This window comes from Sturnus vulgaris, chromosome 3, assembly GCF_052056855.1.
Source record: "Sturnus vulgaris isolate bStuVul1 chromosome 3, bStuVul1.hap1, whole genome shotgun sequence".
Taxonomy (NCBI): Eukaryota; Metazoa; Chordata; class Aves; order Passeriformes; family Sturnidae; genus Sturnus; species Sturnus vulgaris.
In genome coordinates, this window is record NC_142245.1 from 105,380,698 (window position 1) to 105,400,351 (window position 19,654).

At 41.9% G+C, this 19,654-nt stretch overlaps 1 protein-coding gene across 1 annotated transcript in view; it reads right to left on the reverse strand.

Annotated features, from left to right (window-relative positions):
- Positions 1-6,890: 6,890 nt before the first annotated feature.
- LOC106865062 (uncharacterized) overlaps positions 6,891-19,654 on the reverse strand; it is a 30,762-nt gene continuing 17,998 nt past the window's right edge. The window contains exons 7-11 of the mRNA XM_088162453.1: positions 18,507-18,605; positions 11,914-12,017; positions 11,124-11,243; positions 9,534-9,663; positions 6,891-9,090 (exon numbers count right to left, since the gene is read on the reverse strand). Of these exons, the coding sequence (XP_088018579.1) occupies positions 9,035-9,090; positions 9,534-9,663; positions 11,124-11,243; positions 11,914-12,017; positions 18,507-18,605 (509 nt within the window). The 3' untranslated portion in view covers positions 6,891-9,034. The remainder of the gene's footprint in view (positions 9,091-9,533; positions 9,664-11,123; positions 11,244-11,913; positions 12,018-18,506; positions 18,606-19,654) is intronic.

A 19,654-nucleotide genomic window follows, 5' to 3' on the forward strand; every position in this document is an offset into this window, starting at 1 on the left:
AGAATAATATTAAGATTGTGTTACATGCTAAGAGTATATGCCATCAGAGGGAAAACAGAAGAGGTGAAATTTAGTCCACAGATGTGTTTTATTTTGTTGGTGACTCCAAGCCCTACTCAAGCCCCTGTTGGTGAGTGCGTAATGGAAATGCTTTATTAGCTACACAGAAACCTGCGGGTGCTGCACTGTTTAGTACATTAATTAGAAACAATGTGTAAATCCAAGTGCTGTCTTCATGTGTGTATGTGTTAAGTTTCACCACCACTTAGGCACACAGTCTCCTGTTCCCATATGCAGCAGGATCTGTAAACTTCCCCTGACCCAATGGTTTCTGGAGACCTGAGTTCTTGATGCAGAAATGCACAGTTTATTTTAGCCTTCTACTTGCAGCTGCAAGTATTTCCTTCTTGGCAGTGCACAATTTGAGACACAGAACCATAAATATTTGCTGTGCATATATACACCAATATGTCAGTATTAATATTGAGTTTTTTCACTATGAACAATGAGAAGGTAATGAGGGTGACAGTGCTTGTCCTTTTGATACATTCCAGATTGTACAATTAACACATTTTATTGTTTTAGCTGCTTAGTCTATTTTTAATGTGAACTGTTGCTGAGTTGTTTGAAATTACTTACTTAAGGGCTTTAAAATGACCTTTTTATTTTAAATCCCCAGGGTTCCACAGTTGGTGTTTTTCTTCCTTAGGGCATATTTCATTTTTGAATAAACATGTTGTAAGTGCTGCTAAGATGGCTGTAATGATCCTATTATAAACTGTTGTTTGTTTCTTTAGTGCTCCTAATGTTCTCAGCCCTGTGCATAGATGCCTAATTATCAACACTCTGATTTAATGTAGCAAGAAGGGACTAATTTTAATCAATATGCACTTGTCCATGTAAAAAAAAGAAATAGAAAAAAAAATGTTCATTTTGTTGTAATCAGTCATTTAAAAAATCGATTTTAACACAGATCGCGCTTTGGGAAGCCTAAGCCAACTATTCCTGCTGCATGCATGCCTGAATTGATTACATTGTTCTGCGGAGCTGAGAGATTCTCTTTCCTGTTGGTCTTTCCCTGTGTGAAACAGGAATTCACAGGATTAGAATGAGTCAGAAATGAAAGCAGGAGCCTCTCCCTCAAAGTTTGGAGATCTACTTGGAAACCTTAAGGTCCCACTTCCAGCTCAAATGTTCTGTGAAGGCAAGTGTTCCAGCTAAGATCTTGCAGTTGGACACTTTGCCTTCGCTAAGATCAAGCTCTCCTCAGGCTCATATTTTCAGGGCTATTTTCATGAGATGAAAGAAATCTTAATTAAGTGTTCATATCTTTGTCAGCCAGACTCAGAATAAAAATTGATGCGATTCCCTTGAGCTTCGCTGCTTGTTATACTCTGCAAACAACAAAGATACTGGGAAGAATAATGTGAATCTCATTTAACATCACAAAGAAGCTTTCCACAGCAGGATAGGCTGATGTGGAACTATTGAATTTGCATTAAAAAACCTCTCCACTTTCTCGTCTCTTAAAAAAAAAAAAAAAAAACAAGGAAAAGAAAGATTTAAAGAGTATTTTGAGAATGATTGCATTGTTTCTTGTACTTAAGGGAAGAGGTAATAGGTTAATGATTTTAGTCCTACCCTCTGTGAAAGATTGCAGTTCTTCTATGCTCACGCAGCCCACATGACCTCAGGCAAGACACTTCCTTCTCGCTGAGCCTTAATTCTCTCCTTTTTGTTTGTTCAAAGAGGATTTGTGAGGCTAAATATATTAAAAACTCTGGGCTCAGCTTACAGTCAGTCATGACAGGCGGAGCAAAATCTCAGAGTCAGCGAGTAGTAGTGATAAAACTTCCTCACAAACAGCAGAAAGACCATGACATGCAGGACCCAAGCATCCACAACAGTAAGAGCAGGAAGCCATACACAGATCTGCAAGTCAGAAGCAGCTGCGAAAGAATGATTGGGATTCCTTTACCAGCATGACATTTTAACTCTTTCCCTCTCAGCAGGTAGGGAGGGTTTGATGTCGAGGCATTCCTCATTAGCCAAACTAGTCGGGGTTTTCAAAACCCGTGTCTAGACAGGAGATTTGCACTTCTGTCTTGAGAGTGCCTGGCAGTGTTTTACCAAACACAAATTAATTTTGGATAGTTGTATTTTAATAAGGTGGCAGCAAAACAGCTAGGATCAGGTAAATAAGAGACCAGGCTTCAACTTCTTCAGAAATTTAAAGTCCTTCACTTGCAAGATGTCAAAACAATGTAGCACTAAGAATGTTTTCTGCTGTTTTTTGTAATACCATAGTTTTTCCCTTTTCTGCTGTTTTTCAGTCTGTCCTTGGCTAGAAAATGGTGGTTTAATGCTGTAACCACACACTGAACTATTGCCAGGATGGCAATATTTTGAAGAAGAAGGTGCTGTTCTGCTTCAGCATCTGCTGTGTTGTGTGAAGGGAAACCTACAGACTCTGAACTGATAATTATATGTAACCTCAGGCAGAGTTCACATCGCTTTATAGTGAAAATATTGTCCTGATGGGGGTTGAGAAACAAAGGCACAGTGAGATGAACTGATCTGACCACCACTACTACAGGTTAAACGAAGTTCTAGGAACATCTTGTCCATTGACTTCTTTGCCAGGAGATAAAAGGTACAGTGCATGACATGTTTCAGCTCCTCCATCCATAATGGAAGGCACTTCAGTATGAGGGCGGGAACAAGCTACCACTATTTTTCAGGTTTTTTTTTCCTATAACTATATGCATGTGTCTGCTACTCTGCATTCTAAAACTTAAAAAAAAAAAAAAAGAGAAAAAAAAAGTTTGTTAGCTCCTCAGACTCAGTTATTTTCCATGCTGAACAAACATTTTTAAATTAAAAAAAACCCCAGTTTTTCAACATCACAGAGAAAGTAATATCATTACATAGAAACTGAACTATATAATACTGTATCTCCTTAACAAAATTTAGAAAAATCCATAGAACTGATGCAGAAGGTATGAAAAATGCCCAGGCTGAAAGCATGGATTGACTTTTTGCTTCCTTAAAAGAGATAAGAATGTACTGGAGTAAAAGCAAAGTATTAACATATCAATGAGGGGAAAAAAAACCTCATATAAATTAGTCAGGGGAAAACTTTCCTGTTGGTGACTCATACAGCAAAGTCATAGATATCCAGCATTGAAGTCAGCATTAACAAATTTTACCATCTTTTTTCTCTGAGATGAATTTTGTAGGAAAACAATCTAATTTGGAGGATCAGTGGCTTCTTGTACAAAGGGTTAGAAAGTAATAAGAATGTATCACAATGAGTTTTGTGATTACTGAATTTTACTCTTGTTTACTGAGTTAATCAACTTCATTTTGGGATTCCTAATGTAATGTTCCAAGCTTCTGTACTATTTGTTCTAGTTGATTGCTGTTAACAATATGAATTATCTTTTACCAGAATGAGTCAGTTTAACTCAGTTCCAAACCTTTTAAACTCATAACAGATGGGTCAGAAAGTCAGGGCTAGAAAATAAGCTAGAATATGACAGCATGATATGAAATTTCTCTAAGCCCAGGACTGTTTCTGGGTTACTCACTGTATGCTCAGATTTTCTAAATCTTAAACACTGAATAAAAATAATTGTATTCATTTAGAGAATCAAAATGTGCTAAATTAAAAGAGATGTGCTTCACTTATAGCAGCCTCCACACAGCTGAGGAGCTATGAAAATGTCTAAAAATAACATGATCTAAAATGGTACTTGCAATTTCAGATATCTCAGTGCTTTCACTTGAACAACAGGGAGCACTGGAAATGGAAAATCTCCTGTACTCACTGGCAGCCTTCCCCTTCCAGCTCTCAGCCCGGACTTGCCCCTCCATGAATCTTGGCAGGGTGAACAGGAGGAGCCTGAGGACCTGAACACTATCTTCTCAGGGAAACAGGGAGTCACCTTCTAGTGGTTCTTATTTCTTTACACGTTGGCTCCTTGACTGGGTTTGCAGTTCGGGATGCCAGAAGGTTTCCAGGAGGAACACTGTCACAGGTGGCTGTTGCTGCCAGAAAAGCTCGATAAAGCAAATTTCGTGAGTCCTTGTAATGTACACTGCACAGATTCACCACCAAAAGAAAATCATGTGCAAAGAGAAATTAAAGTTTGATAGAAAAATAATGTTTACCAAAATTCTGATATTCTCTTGGTGGGATGACAGGAGTCAATTACTCTTACAGTGGCCTTTTCCCCAGAAGACACAAGGAGTTGTTTCTGAGATCAATGCATTTCAGTGTCTGTGAGGACCTTTCATTTGCAGGACCACCTGCAGGGCTGAATGTCAGGGATGGCACATACTGGAAAGTTCATTTTACCTTGAAAAGATCCTTGGGTCTGGTTCAGTACTATCAAAGAAGGACAAGGTTTCTATATCTGTTTTTTGTGGCCCATGACTTGAAAACCCTCACTCACAACATCCAGCTAACCTTAGAAAATACTCAGTGTTACAGAGTAGGCCCATGTTGTAAGCATAGTAAAGAAATTATTTCCTGCCAGGCAATTAGCATGTCTACCTGCTAGTCAGCTTGTGCACATGTTGGCTCTGCCTCAGCACATTGGGTGGGACCTTGGTAATTATAGACAATTACAGTGATCAGTTATGGATAATTATGGAACAGCAGGCCAAATTCCTCTCTATGGTTGCCTGTCTTAACCCTGGCAGTGTCATACCATGGTTTGAGTGTGAAGCAAAGCTTCAGCCTCTGCATCTGCATCCTGCTGTCTGCCTGCAAGTAAACACAACTTTGTAGGTCAGGAGTTTGTCACTTACATAATCAGCTATATCTTGATGCCTGTGATACTATGGATTCGTCATGTATGGAGATCCCTTTTATTAGGGATATAGCCAATCTTCCTCCTTCAAGAGGCTGCCCACAAGAAAGAGCATCATTACAAAAATAGAGCAGACTGAATTTAAGAGAAAGTGGAAACTTAAAGCCGTGTATTTCGTCATTTACAGCTGCTGCTGCAACAATTAATTGCTTGCCCCTAACCAGATCATAGATATTTGCCAGCCACACTTCATCCCACCTCCCACACTGTGGCTGCACCAGAGGCTTCATTTCCAGCCGCTGGGCCATTTGCAGGAGTGTGGAGAGCTTCTGGCCGTTCCTAAGGCAAGTGCCTCTCAAGCAGCTAATAAATTGCTTAGCGAAAAGACAAGGGATGCCAGCTGGACCTCGCCCATGAACTGGCAATTAGACTACACTGGGTTATTGAATGATCAGAGAACTACTCTCGATTTACTCTTCTAAGGGAGAGTTATAGCTCAAACAATGCTTCAGCATGTTAGGGTCGAGAGGAATGACAGATTTGTCTTTACAAACAAGCTGTGGGTCTGCTGGAAGAGAAAACTAGCACTGAGAGATAAAAGAAAAAATGGGAAGGATTCCACTGATTGAGGAATGGAAAAAATATATTTGCCTTTACAAACAAACTGTCGGTTTGCTGATAAATGAAATTGGATATCGAAAGATGAAAGAAACAACGGGGGAAAATCATAAATTCCATAAGAATTAAAAATTAAAAAGGAGAGTTATACATTAGAGGGGAATCTTAGGTATCAGGCATCCCAGGAAGTCTGTACTTCTCAAGTACCTCAGCCAGTGGGGAAAGAGAGAGGGAAATGTAGCGGGGAAATTAGGATAAAAAGTGTGGAGGCTGCATCCTCCAAAAATTTGAGAGACCCCAGGGAAATGCCCCATGGCCTTTCCCTTTATATGAATAAAGTAAAAGGACTCCTCTTGTCTCCTTTTTGGACATAAACCTCTGGTGTTTGTTCTTAATTTTCCTGACAGGGGGATGTTGAATCTTCCATCTGAGGATTTACAATAGTCTCCAGCTAGCAAAGATCAGAGACTGAGAGAATGTGTGCATCCAGCACACCCATTTAACCCTCCCAGAGCCAGGAGCAGCAGAACAGGCTGCATAGCCTCTGTACTAAAAGCAGAGAAACCAGGGAATAACCTGAATATGTGGCAATAAAGGGGAGTTTCTTAAGGAACCCAAAGGTCTGATTTTCAAAGCATCTGCAGAGACCATTTATTAAGCTGTGTGATGGTTTTTCAGCCTCTGACAACTGGGAAGTGAAAGAATGGAAGCTGACAGAGTTGCTTAGAGCTTTGTGTTTTGGTTGTTTTTTTAAATTCAGTTCTCTCACTGAGTAACACTTCTACATTCCTGGGAGCTTGTGCAGCAGCACTGCTGGGGGACGTGGTACAGGAGGGCTCCAGGCACTGCCACAGCATTATCAAATGAGCAGCAACCAACATACCCTTTCCTAACTGCAGACAAAACAGATGAATCACACAAGCATGCTGTACATTGCCACCCCAATTTGCCCTGAAAGGTGCTTTTCAATTATTTAGGAAAGCCTATGATCAGAATATTTAGTTTTAGAAGTGTATTTTTAATTTTTGGCCTACATTAGAGTGTGGTATTAAGTAATGTGCTGCTGTAAACTATTGAGCTCATTTGTATTACTGTGATGACTTTCCAGAGGTGAAAAAGTGAAGCCAGAAGGAAAATGCAGGCCTCAGATACTACTGAAGTCAGGAAGAGGGGTACTGAAGAATTTGACAGAAAAACAGTAATATAATTTGCTGCTGCTTGTCATGAGCACCTCAGTCAGTTTGTCAGTGTTATAAGTCTGGATTGTTCTTTCATCCCAACAACAAAAGAATGTCACGAGGATTTCCTAAACATAGAAGAGTTCAGATGAAGATAATTTCTGAAAGAAAATGTTAGTACCTTGAAAAAGCTTGTAAATTGAATGGTTCTAGCAAAAAACACATGCTCTTACTCACACACATACAAATTAAATAAAGCAGCTCATGAGAATTGGGCTTTGGCTAAAAGTTTTAATTTTTTATTATAAAAACAGCGACATTTGAAATACTGAAAAATGTTGAAACAAAGCATAATTACAAAGACATCAAAAAAGTTTACAAGCAGATATAGAGAAAAAAGCAGAAAAAAACTGTAGTTCACCAATCTTCTGAGCTTCTCTTTATCTCTTTTATTTTTCTTTCTTTTTTCTTCGAATGACAGAAGTTACCTTCAATGCTAAGCAAAGGCCATGGGCAACATCTTGGCCCCAATGTGGTCAATGAATGTTTTCCATTGGCTTCAGAGATAGCAGAACTTTGTTCATTACCCACATACTCATTATCACATCTTCTAAATCCTTGAACTTGCTGTACCTGTTCCTCCAGCAAGGCCATGTATTTTCTTGTTATGCATATATTCCAAACCAGTTACTTTCCTGATAAAAGCTCTTTGGTCTTTTCAGTCCATTCATAAACTGCCAACATTTCACCCACATTGAGACAGAAACACCAAGATCCTAGACAGTGGGCTGCTCACTGGCATCAGTTAAGATTACCCCTCCCCTGCCTGTCTGAAACAACCCTACTGTGCTAAATGTCAGGGCACACAGTACAGCTAACTACCCCAAAAATCACAGCACAAGAAAACTGCCCTTCAACATATAGTAGCTAAACTCTAAACACAAATACATTGCTGCAGTTGATTGCTTCTCTGAAGGGTACAGCTGATTTGACAGCTATGCAACAGATGAAGGCCATCAGGGAAAGTGTTGAGCTGCAGGTAAAGCTTAGACAAGCTGGGATCAGGGTCAGGGATGCAATGGCAGAAGCACAGAGCTCTCCTCTGGCTCCGTGATGCAAACAGGAGTGCAGCTGTGGCAGTGTAAAGCCACAGACATCCCTGATTATTCACTGTCCTAGTGAAAAGAGTTTCACAGCATCAGCCCAAAGCCTACAAATGTGCACACATTTAACATGCATTAACATGCGTCCCCCACCATCTCCAAAGGCACAGAATCAAATGCAAATGGAGATTTGAGAAACACTATCTCATCCTTTGAGGCAGCACTTCTGGGATGGGTCAGGCACAGTCTCAGGACCGGCTGAAGACCCTCCCTCCCCCCCAGCTACCACCAAAGCTGCAGCTCCTCTGGGGATAAAGGGCTTCTGCTTTTAGTGGTGTCAGGTCAGCACTGTTTATAAACCACAGTATTCTGTTGTAACACATTCTGTCCTCCATACTATGAGCCCTCTGACAAGGAGAAATACACACCCTTCAATAAACACTAAACTGACTTTAAAACTTCATTCACAAATTTAGTTTATATTAGAATATTCAAGAGACAAAATGATAAAAAACTTCGAAACGTCAGATTAAGAAAAAATATTTTTAAAAGTTACCTCTACTATAAGTACAAATGCGACATGCTTTGGACATACAGATTTTAAACTTTAGCCCACGATGAAATCCAGGGAGAAAAACGGGTTTAGACCATCTTTCCAAACAAGTTAAAAACCTCCTTTAGAGATGTTCCTTGAGGAGCAAACTAGTCTGATGTGGGGTAAGAAGTATAAATATGGCAAGGTAAGAGGCAAAAGTCTGACAATAGCAGCTACCAAAGATTTAAAAGAGTTAGGAGGCTGGAGAATGATCCATATTATTCTCCCTTTGTTTCTGAACAGTGCTTCCTTCTGTACATTACTAGCCTGTCGATGAGCACCTCTGCAGAAATGCCAGAGGAGACCAGACTAGCTGGTGGATCCTCCATGGGACCAAAGTACAATCACAGTCAGGTACAGCCCGACTATTTCTACAATGGCATAGAACACTACAAGTTGACGAACAACGTGACAGCAAAAAACTGAAAGGACTTAATGCAACCAGTCAAACCCCATTCAACAGCTTTTGATCAAGGGCAGCAGCTTGCAATGAGCAGCCACTCGGTTTCAAAACCACCTCCTGTGCACAGCCTGCTCCCTCTCTCCGCTCTCTCACACACTCACGCTCTCTGGCTCACTGCTCCTCTTCTCTTCCTCTTGCTGGGAGGTCTCCTGGAGCCTCTCTTTGCCTGGGGCTCAGCAGCATGGCAGAAAGCAGAATCCTTGCAGCTCATTGGCATGTCTGCCCCATCGGGTTGGCACTCTGGCATCTACACAGCTCCCTCAAGTCTCTTTCTTCATTTTCTTCCTCTTCCTCTTCTCCTTTTTGCCAGGTTCACCTGCCATATACACAACAGGAACAGTGCACAAACCTTCCTCGTGCAATTGCATCCCTGAGAACTCTTGGCGTTTTGCCTGATGAAGAGGATTTAAGGGTTCTTAGATGTGTTTTACAAGGGCTACCTACTTTTGAGGGTAATTCAAAGTTATGGGGACGACTCAATGTTTTTAGTGGGCTCTGACTCACTCATATTTGCTTCTGCTTCATGTTGAAAAGCAAAAGTTACTGTCACTAAATGCAATAGTAGCACTTTTTTTGCTCAGTAACTCTGAGAGGAACAGGAACAGGTATTTGTCACGGAAAAGCCTCTGAAAGATTTAAAATATGCAGCTAAAGGAGAAACATTTCACATATTCACTTAAAAATGCATTTGTGAGCACTTCTTAGATTACACATTATTCTGAAGCTTCATCAAATGTACGTCCAAAAACAATCACTTACCATTATTGGCTGAATTATTAACAACGTCCAAGGATTTTTCGAAGGAAGCACCGACTGCCTCACTGCTATGTTTTGTAGATCTTAAGTCCCTGGGGCCTTCTTCCATTCTTGTTTGCAAACCTTGCTGGGGCTTAATTGAAACAATATGCTTCACTAAGCATATGAGTTAAACGAAGCATATGCAAGTACAAAATATGAGAGAAAATGTCATTATTGTGGGGCATTTAAAGAAACTGCAGGACAAATTAATTTTTACATTGTTAGAATCCTTTGCCATGTTATCTACCTACCTCTTATTTATTTGATTTAGAGGGGATTAAAGTGTTGAAATTGTCTTTCAGTATTAGTTTTCGCCTTGCCTCTCGCAGTGAACAGAAGAGCAGCAAGAAATACTGAGATGAAAATACTCTCAGAGTGTAGTGACATTGAAGAGTAAGATGTGCCCAGTGACTGCTAGATGCCTAGAGTCCACAGAAACACTAGAGGTAGCACAAGGAGTGTGATGAGCAACTTTGTGGATCTGGCTTCATAAGTAATTTCATTTTTTATGTCCATCTGAAGGCTGAGCTTGCACAGCAGCATTTGGGGCACCAGACATCAGCATTTGGGGTTGCCATATAACACGAGCTTCTTCTTCTGGCCCATCATAAACATGTCAGAAGAAGCAGTGCTGTCCTGAGGAGTCTGAATGGCGCTGTTAAAATTATTCATGAAGGTACATACAAACTAAACCAACTAACTGGATGTGCAAGACAGAGAGGGTACGGCAGCACTCTGGGAACTGATAGAATAGCCTAATGATTATGTAGATTGTGGTCAATGAGGTAGTTAAAACCTTTCCCTTAAAATGGGAGCATCAGGAGATCTGGGAGCAAAATTGTCTCAAGTATCATGAGAGACCACAGTGGGTGTGAGGAAAAACAAATGATTTAAAAAAAAAAAGCAGCTGTACATGTCCAGAAAAACATATTCTGTGACAAGTGAATGAAATTTGGACATTTTGGGCATTCCCCCCACAGTTTCTCATTTTACTGAACACCAGTCACAGGCAAGGACTGGTCCAAAAGCCAGTCCAACACTCTGTTCCTTTGCACTTCCTGTCCCAAATGAACCGACATTCTCCACAGCCTTTCTCTGTTGCATTCTGAGACATTTTTCTCTCAATAAGCTTTTTAGTGGTATAACAGTGGCCTTGTTTTATCTTCACAGACTTTTGGGAACCACCTTTTCATTACAGCTGATATCTCTGTGTGACATTCAGCTACAGAAGAAACACAGGCCAATTGTACACTAAATTTGGAGTGCATCTGGTTTTAATCATGGATGAAAAAAAATGTTTAGGCAGATGCATTCCAATATTCTGTACTGCAAAATCAAAGTGTTTTGAAAATATGTTAGGGAATACCATGTTGCAAAACTCCACTGTTCACTGTGCTCATAACTTCTTTTTATGGGAAGACAGGGAGAAAAGAGAAGAGAAAACCAGAAGACAGAGAGAAAGAAAAGTCTCCCTTAGGTCATCCTAACAGAGAAGAATCCTCCTCTGCTCTTGGAAAACCAAACGCTACACTTGGAATACAACATACTCACATGCCTCAGTCCAGCTCCACCCCGTGTTTCCTTCACTTCCATTTTCTTCTTCTTCCGTTGTGTTTTGCTTTCGGGTCCAGAAAGGCAGAAACGAATGCCTGCTTTGCCTTTTGGCAAATCCTGAAAGCATCAGAGATTTTGTAAGAGGAGTCCTGGGAACAGTTAATTTTGTTTTTTTCAGGAAAACTGATTACCTCCAGAAGTGTGTGCTGACAGTGTACAAGTGAGTCTGTCTCTCTGGACAGGGTTTACACCTCAGCTTAACACATCTCTTTGCAAAAAGCTCAGCATGCTTTTCCCACTGCTGCCTGAAGTGAACATTTCCCTGGGCTTCTAGAAAGCATTTAAACAGCAAGACTTCTGCTTTTACATCTCCACCCAAGATACCACTGTATCACTGTCACCAAACCCTCTTATCAGCAAAGTTAACTATGTCCTGGCTGCCCGAGATGCTGTGTCAGCTCTGGACTCAACACCTCTGTTAAACCCTGGGTATTTGAGAAGGTCAGCAGCAGTAGGGTGCAAACACCCAGGGTTTGCTGCTTAGGACAGCAATACCAGGGGGATGATGAACACTCAGAAGCAGCCAACTCCCCCCAGCCCATCTCATGCCTCCTGCAAGTGTGTTCCCCATCTCCAGCTATCTCAGACAGGTCAGGCAGACACTGTGCCAAACACTTCTTCCCAACATGAGAAAGCCCCCACAACCAAAGGAGGCTGGCTGCAGGGCTGGACTGGAGACTCTAGAGTGGATGAGACTGACCCCTGGCCATCAACAGCACTGCCTCACCTTCTTCTCATCCCTTGTCTGATACTCCTCATCTCCAGTCCAGTTTCCCCACTCCTCTGTGGGAGCCTTCCAGTCAGAGTCCAGGTCAATCACTGAAGGGTCACCTATTAGGGCAAGCATACAAATGAGTTATGTTCAAATCCATACTACTTCCCAGCCTCACATGAGTAGCACAAATGCTGCAAAAATACCTGATCTCTTCTTGCTTGCCCATGTGATATTTGGATGTGCATGTATGCATGTCTTAAATGTGTTAAAACATTTACAAATTTATTTTGAAAAATGTATTAAGACATATACGTTGTCTGCCAATGCACAATTAGTGACAGCACTCTTCAGGACAGAAGAAAAATTAAAGAAGGGCAGGAAAGCACATACAAAGTCGAAAGCACATACAAAGTCAAAAGCCCTTCCAGCCTGCGCTTCAAGAAAACAAGCTTTACAAAACTAATAGCATGGCTTGTCAAATATTTCCTTTGAATTTTATGAAGAAGGATTGAGGCATATCCAGAAACACTGGTAGACACAGCAGGCTATTCCATTCACTGCAACACACCATCCTCTGGGTAAATATTCATATGGAAGAGTAATATTAACAAAGAATTTGTGCATTCATTATTGCTCTCATTGGTGTTTTCTTTCTTACAAAAAATAGAACCAAGTACACTCACAACTTCATCTTCCTTTTCTATTTTCTTTTCTTGAATGTAAGCCAGAAAAGCACCATCTCAGCAGTCCATAAGATACAACTCTAAATAGGCATGAAATAGGTAACACCTACCCTGCATTAATTCTGATCATTTCATGGGAACATGGCAAAAAACTTTTCAAAATCTTTTAGGTTTCTCTATCTTTCAGCATCTGGTACCTTTGAAAATCTGGCTGCAAGCCCTCAGCTGCCTCTCCACAAAGCATTGGCAAACTATCCTTAGTCAAAAAGGCAAAACAGACCAGTTTTATTCCTTCACCCAAACTGAATGAGGTGCAAAAAAGCAGATAAATCAGCATAAGATGTTGAAAGGTCTACTTGATTATTTTTTAACAATTTGAATGTAACAATCTTAAGTCTTATCCTAACAGGAAGAACAACTTTAAAAACACAACATATAATAATAACAACTCTTAGCTGATTACTTCTCTTAAAAAAAAATCCCAAGCCGAATGGAAAAACTTCTACTTGAAGCTGAGCCAAAACCAAAAGCATGCTGGGAATGATAAAAGAAAACTGTTTCCAAAAAGTTGCTCTGACCAGTTTGCTGCCAAATGTTACAAACACGATTATAAACATTGTTCAAGTTTCTCAGTTTAAAATCCATGTCCTCTATATAGACAAAATGTCTGTCCTTCTTCAAAAGGGGAAGGAGCTACTTATTTTGAATGCATTTCCCCAATAAAATTCCAGTACAAAATAGAATTCAGTCTCCTGAGCTGCAAGACAGCATCTCTGCTGATGGATGCTCTCATGGGTGTGCAAGCAAAACAGACCATAACTTAACACATGGAAAGCCACAACTGTTGTTTTCACCATTTTAACTTCTGATATCTCAAAAAGTGATTTTATGTATATACTTCTAAACATGAAAATAGTTTTGATGGCAAACTGCCTGCAATGGGCTTATGTTAATACTTCACCCATGTCACATGTGGGCATGAAACTTGGCCAGACAGTGGTGACTGTGCCTCATCTCAGAATTACCCTTCCCAAAGTATTGTGTCCCAGGGGTGTTTAAAATCAACTCAGACTAAAGTTAAGGGCAATATAAGATTCTTTACAATTTGCTGGATTTGATGGGGAAATCGGATTAAATGTACTTATCCCAAAGCTCTGATTAAATGTACTTATCTCAAAGCTCTGACTTAAAATCTCTCCTGTTGTGTAGCACATTTCCCTTCTACAGTGACATCTCCCACGTTGTTTTTAAACTTTGAATACGCTCAAGTATTTTTAAATCTGATTCTCCTTGGGTCATCAATTCTTTCACAGGCCAAAACTGATCACTAATTCCTGTGAATATAAACACTAAAAGGAACGTGCTATGCAGCAGTGTGTCCCCCTGCTCCCTGTGTGGGTTTAACCCTCACAGAGGTGATATCTCTCTCAGTACCAACACAGACCAACATCTTGGCAATTCCTGCTGTTCATTTTTACAAAAGCAATGTTGTTAAATGTCATTTTCCAACGAGGTTCTTGCTTGCAACCCACCCGAGTCCTCCAGCAAACTCCACCCAGACAAAGCTGTACTTTTCTGTTGGCAGCAACAATTTGCAGAGTGCATTTCAAGGCCAAGGTGGTTTCCATGTACCCCATGCAATGGAAACGCTTTCAGATCCTGTGAGGCACAACGTTGAAAGTGTCTTCAGAAATCAGGGAGGCTGCCAGCACCTCTGCAGGCAGAAAGTCCATCCCAGCACCAACTACCTGAATGCCCTTGGTCTCCAGTGTCTCTCCTGGGCAAGGAGGAGCAGACAGGGAGCAGACAGCTGTGTCCTGGGGGTGTTGGGGAGCAGGCAAACAGGGCCCCACAGCAGCAGGATCTGGTCAAAGGAGACAGTCAGCAAGTTCTCTGTGCCTGCTGATAGATAGGGTGGAGTACAGTGCTGTACAGGCCGAACCTAATTATCTGGCCTGGAAAATGAAACTGGCAAGTACTGCAGCAAAACTCAGTCTGTGTCACCAAGAAGGGGATTTAAAATTTTCTAATCTGGAGTTGTACATTTGGATTCTAATCTATCAGCATCTCTCTTGGCATGCTGTCCCAAAATACGGGCAGCAGAAACTTAAGGGAGGTTCATCTGGCAGGGCAAACCCCTCAGTAGGCTGCATATTGTCCATGGCACTGAGCTTCTCTGTGGCTGCTGTAGCAAATCCATCCCTTTGCAAAGGGCAGTTTACTGTGTCATGAACACAGTCCTAGCCCAAATCCTTGCCAAGACAGCACTTGTAGACTAAGTGTAATACATTCAGTTGAAATGGGTAGATAATTTCCAGTCTAAAGGTTGAATTTCTGTGTTACAGGTCAATAGCTGGATGGATGAATCCCTTATTTGGCACCTTCCTTCAGCATAATTCAGTAGAGGCAAAGTATCAAATAAACCCCAGACTGAAGACTTCTTTTAGTGGAAAAAAGCTACTGATTCTCATAAAACAAAGGAATTGAAATTGCTTTTAACTCTGGAACAGAAGGAAGGCTGAGAGTTAGAAGATGTGGGAGTTTTCTTAAGGTTATAGGGAAAATTTGCTTTGGCAATCAAGAAAGAGTCATTGGGAGGATGCCAAGACACAGATAAAAAGTGACTCTCGTGGTCATGAGATGTTGCATTTGCAAAGCAGAATGTGGATTTTCTGAGATTGCACTGCACTGTTGCCAAAGCACAGGTCCGCTGTACTTGGAGGCAGATGCATGGGATAAAATTAGTATTCCCTTGCCTTGGAACCCGACACAAGTGCTCCAAAACAGCCCAGCTGGCCACACTGTGTGGGTTGCATGTTTTATAACAGCAAAACCAGCCACAGCTTGTGATGCATTCTGTGGGACAGCAAAGCTGAAGTATATAAATGTCACCAAAGGGGCAGTGGTAGATGTGTGGCATAGGTACACGAAGGGAGTGTTAGGAAGCAGATGCAAATAAATTTTCCAAGGCAGAAGCAGGAGGATCAAGAACAACCCTGCAGAAGAAGCAAGAAAGGCACCTGGCAAAAGCAGAGCACTTCCTAGGCACAAAAATAAAGTGAATTATGTCAGGACCCAAAGAGGTTCAGCCCCCTTTCTTTCTCTTTGTAACAGGATGAAAAGTATGCAAACACTAAGGATGAGTAGGGAAAAAAGATGATGAACAAAGCTTCCCACTTTGGGGCCCGCTTCCCTCATGGCAGAGTCTTGGCCACCTCAGCCTGCTGGTGGGACTACTGGGACTGCAGCCATCAGTGCTGACCATGTGGCTTCAACTTGAAGACACTGAATGCCTCCAGCTAACAAAGGCTTAGATTGCTAAGGACTAATTGTTTGAATATGCAGAGACAATGACTGATGACAAATGAGAATTTCAGAATCAATGAGGTTGGAAGTGGCCTCTGGAGATTGTCTAGTCCCACCTCATGGCTCACAGAGGGCTCAGCTACAGCAGGTTTCTCAGGAATGCAGCAGAATTTTTAATATTTTGAAGGGTGGAGAGTCTGCAATCACTTTGGGCAAACTGTTCTGTTTCCTGACCACTCTCACCATAAAAAAAGAACTTTCACTTATGAATAAATGGAAATCACTTCTTACCCATTTGCCTGTTCCCCACTCTCCAGGCCAGCCATAGGCAGTCACCCCATCAGGTGCTCATACACAGCCATGGCTGGACCTTCTCCAGTTCCCTGTCTTGTACTGGGGAGCCCAGAAATGGACACAGGACTCCAGATATGACAGTAATTAAGAATTTACCACCAGCATCATGTATCATTAATGAATGTCAACACAAGAGTGTGTTGTTTGGAAACCAGCCTGATTGAGAGTCTTTTAAATATTCCAAAAGTGACTGCCCAGTTCCCTTTACCACTAACTCCCTGTGTCCCTCTGTGTATATATGCTTTCAGTTGTGCCAACACTTAAACCTCAAACCTTTTGTAAGTGAGAATGTTATTATTGCTGGTACTTCACAAAAAGATAACCTGATGTGGAGCAGGGAGCAGGCCAAGGCAGCAGCACCAGGGCAGAGGCAGGAGTCCAGCACCCAGCTCCTACCAGCCCAGCACAGAACAAAGAGACTCATTACATGTACTGCTCTGCATTTGATAAAATGACCCCAGCTCATATTTAAGCTATGAAAGGCGTTGGTTTTTTTTTTTTAGCTCCCAAGCCTGCAAGAGCTAACAGGCCATGTTTAACTGTCTCAGGCTCATTTTGCCTGCAGCACTGACCTTAATGCCAACCATTACCTCATCTAAATTCAGGGAATACATGTTCCTGACGCACCCCTCCCCTGCATCAATATCAAGGCTGATGATTCAAAGGAAAAAAAAAATACCAGGACAAAAAAGCAAGCTGTAAGAATCCTCTACACACTTCTGCTCTGATGTTTGCAGAAGCAAGCTGCTGAATTTGCTCCTATCGTTCTACTCTCAGACTGATATGGAACTCCAAAAGCAGAGCTCTGCTTGGCTTTGCAAGTGCAGATCAAGCCCAGAGTGTGCCAAGTCTGACATGTGCTAAATGTAGAGGAAGGGAACGCTGCTGAAGAGCTGCCCACACTGCCTCCCTCGATCCCCCATGGGCACCACGGGCTCCAAAGTTGGAAAGGGCCAGGCACCCTTTGCAGCAATGCAGTGGTAAAGAAACACAGTACCAAGGGATGGGAAGGCTCTGAGTTGGGGGTTTTGTTTTTATTATTTTTAAAGCAAGCTGTGCTATTTATAAAATCATGGCCAAAATGATGCATCTGCTGCAGAGCTTCAGTTACCGCTGGGCAGAGAAGCAAGACAACCACAATTTTTTCTCCTTAATGCATTCCACCCCTCTGGGTTCTCCTGCAGTTAAGCAATCAGAACGGCTAGAGCACAAAGAGGTTTGCTCAGCTCATCAGCCATCATTCCTGCAAGAGCAGGGAAAGACCTCCCAACAACAGGGGTGTATATATAAATACTTCACTCGATCCTGATCAAAAGGTCAAAAGAAAAGGTCATCTAATACCCGCACTGTTCATGCCAAATTATCCCAGCCACTCAGGACCCATGCTTTCTTTTAAAACTAAAAAAACAACTATTATCAGTCACAAAAAGACTGAAATCCTGATTGCCACAGTGCACTGGAGTTGTATTCTGCATCTGGGTTCAGGGATTTCCAAGGAAATGTAAAGTTCTGGCAAAGGTACACGGAGCTTTAAGAGCACCCTGTTCTTCCATGGCTCTCCCCCAGCCACCCCACTGAGCCCGGGCTGCAGCTGCCTGGAAAAGGGACACTCAGCTCCACCTTCCCACACCACCATGGGAGGGAGGGAAGCACAATGCTCCAGTTATGAAAACCAAACACAGCTTTGAACTCGTCTCACAGATCCAGTAATCTGAGCTGACTGCTAGCACGTGGGGCTTGTTGAAACACAGAGCCCATCCTGCTGCCTCTGGCTCAGGAAGTCCCTGACCTGCTCTCTGCAGGGTGTGGGGAAGGATCACCCTGTGCTTGCCCTGTTCCTCGCTGATCTGCCCGCAGCTGATAGCAGTGCCAGTGCTGGAGAGAGGACAGGAGCTTGCAGACAGCCCCCTGCAGCTGGTGCTGCTGCCCAGGAGCTCTGATTACACTTTGCACCAGTATGTAGGCACCAAAATGGACTGTACCTGCTGCACTGTTTGTTTTCCTTTGAGGGCAAACATTAATAAAATGAATATCCTTGCCCTTCTCAAGGGTTCTGCGTGGACAAATGCTGTCCTGACCAAGCTCACACAGCAGCTCTGGGCACCTGCTCAAAATCAGACCCATACAATAGGATTTCTCCCTGGCCAGCAAATGAGCCACATGGGAAGTGGACCCTGATGTCTGAGGCTTAGGACATGGACTGAAGAGAGTTCCTGCACTGGTGAACTTGTTTGTCTACAGAAAAAGGGCAAAGAGACATACCCTGCCCCTGCCACGCATCATCTGCTGGGAGGAAAATTGAGCTGCCATGCCAACAGCCTCTGGAAGGACTGTCCTCAGATGATTTACTCTTCACGTTATCTGCACAAAGGAAAGAACCTTCATTAAAAAATTAAACAAAAAAAAACCCAAATCCCAAACCTAAAAGATAATCACGTGGGTATATTCACATTATTAAAACCAGTTAATCATGCCTCTGTCAGCTCACTATGTCACGGTGCCTGGACGTTATATAATTTAAGCCACACATTAATCTATGCTTCTCATCACAGTGGATTTATTAACAAAGGCTGGACGAGGACACTACATGCAGAAGTTATTAAAAACAACTCTCTCAGGAATGGCTACACTAATAACATTCAAAAATGTAAACTTCTGCCACATCTCTGTTGAGAAGACCTGAGGAGGGAGCTGCAGTTCCTGCAGAGCAAAGGCCACATCCAGAGTGTCCAGCTCCAATTCCCACCACCTTCAGTGAGAAGGCTTCTGCTCAAGCTAACAGAAATCCATAATTACCAAATTAATTGCACCATCAAAGAGCAAAGGTGAGAGAGCTGCTGGAGGAAAAAGTTGTTTTGATGATTTCTTTCAGTAACTAAAGCAACCAGTAGGATTCACATGCCTCCCTGAATGACCCCCTTAGCCCCTTTCTAAGGCCTCTATATAACAGACTAGGTATTCTTCATATCTTTCATAAATCAAGGGGTTTTTTTCATATCTCTGACTTTTCCTTTCTTCCTTTCCCCTAACGAACTCTGAGGTTTATGCAGTTGTGTATCAGTTTGATTTTTTGCTGCATAAATGCAGATGTTAAAAAATATTTCTCCTTGTTGAGTACTTATACATTAGGAACTTCTTGAATCCACTGACAAAGTGTTGGAAAATAGAATGTTAAATATAGCAGGTGTTATATTAATTGCCTTATCGGGTTTCAGAAGCTGATTTCAGCATTCTGGCTAACATCACACACACAGTTTTGTGCACAGATATCTATATGTATCTATGCTTGTCTTCAGCATCTCTAACAGATTCAGGACCAGACTTTGCATTCATCATGCAGCTAATCTTTCAGTCAAATGTGAATTTCTGATGGGCAGGGCATATATGAACCAGGGATACCTGCAATCAAT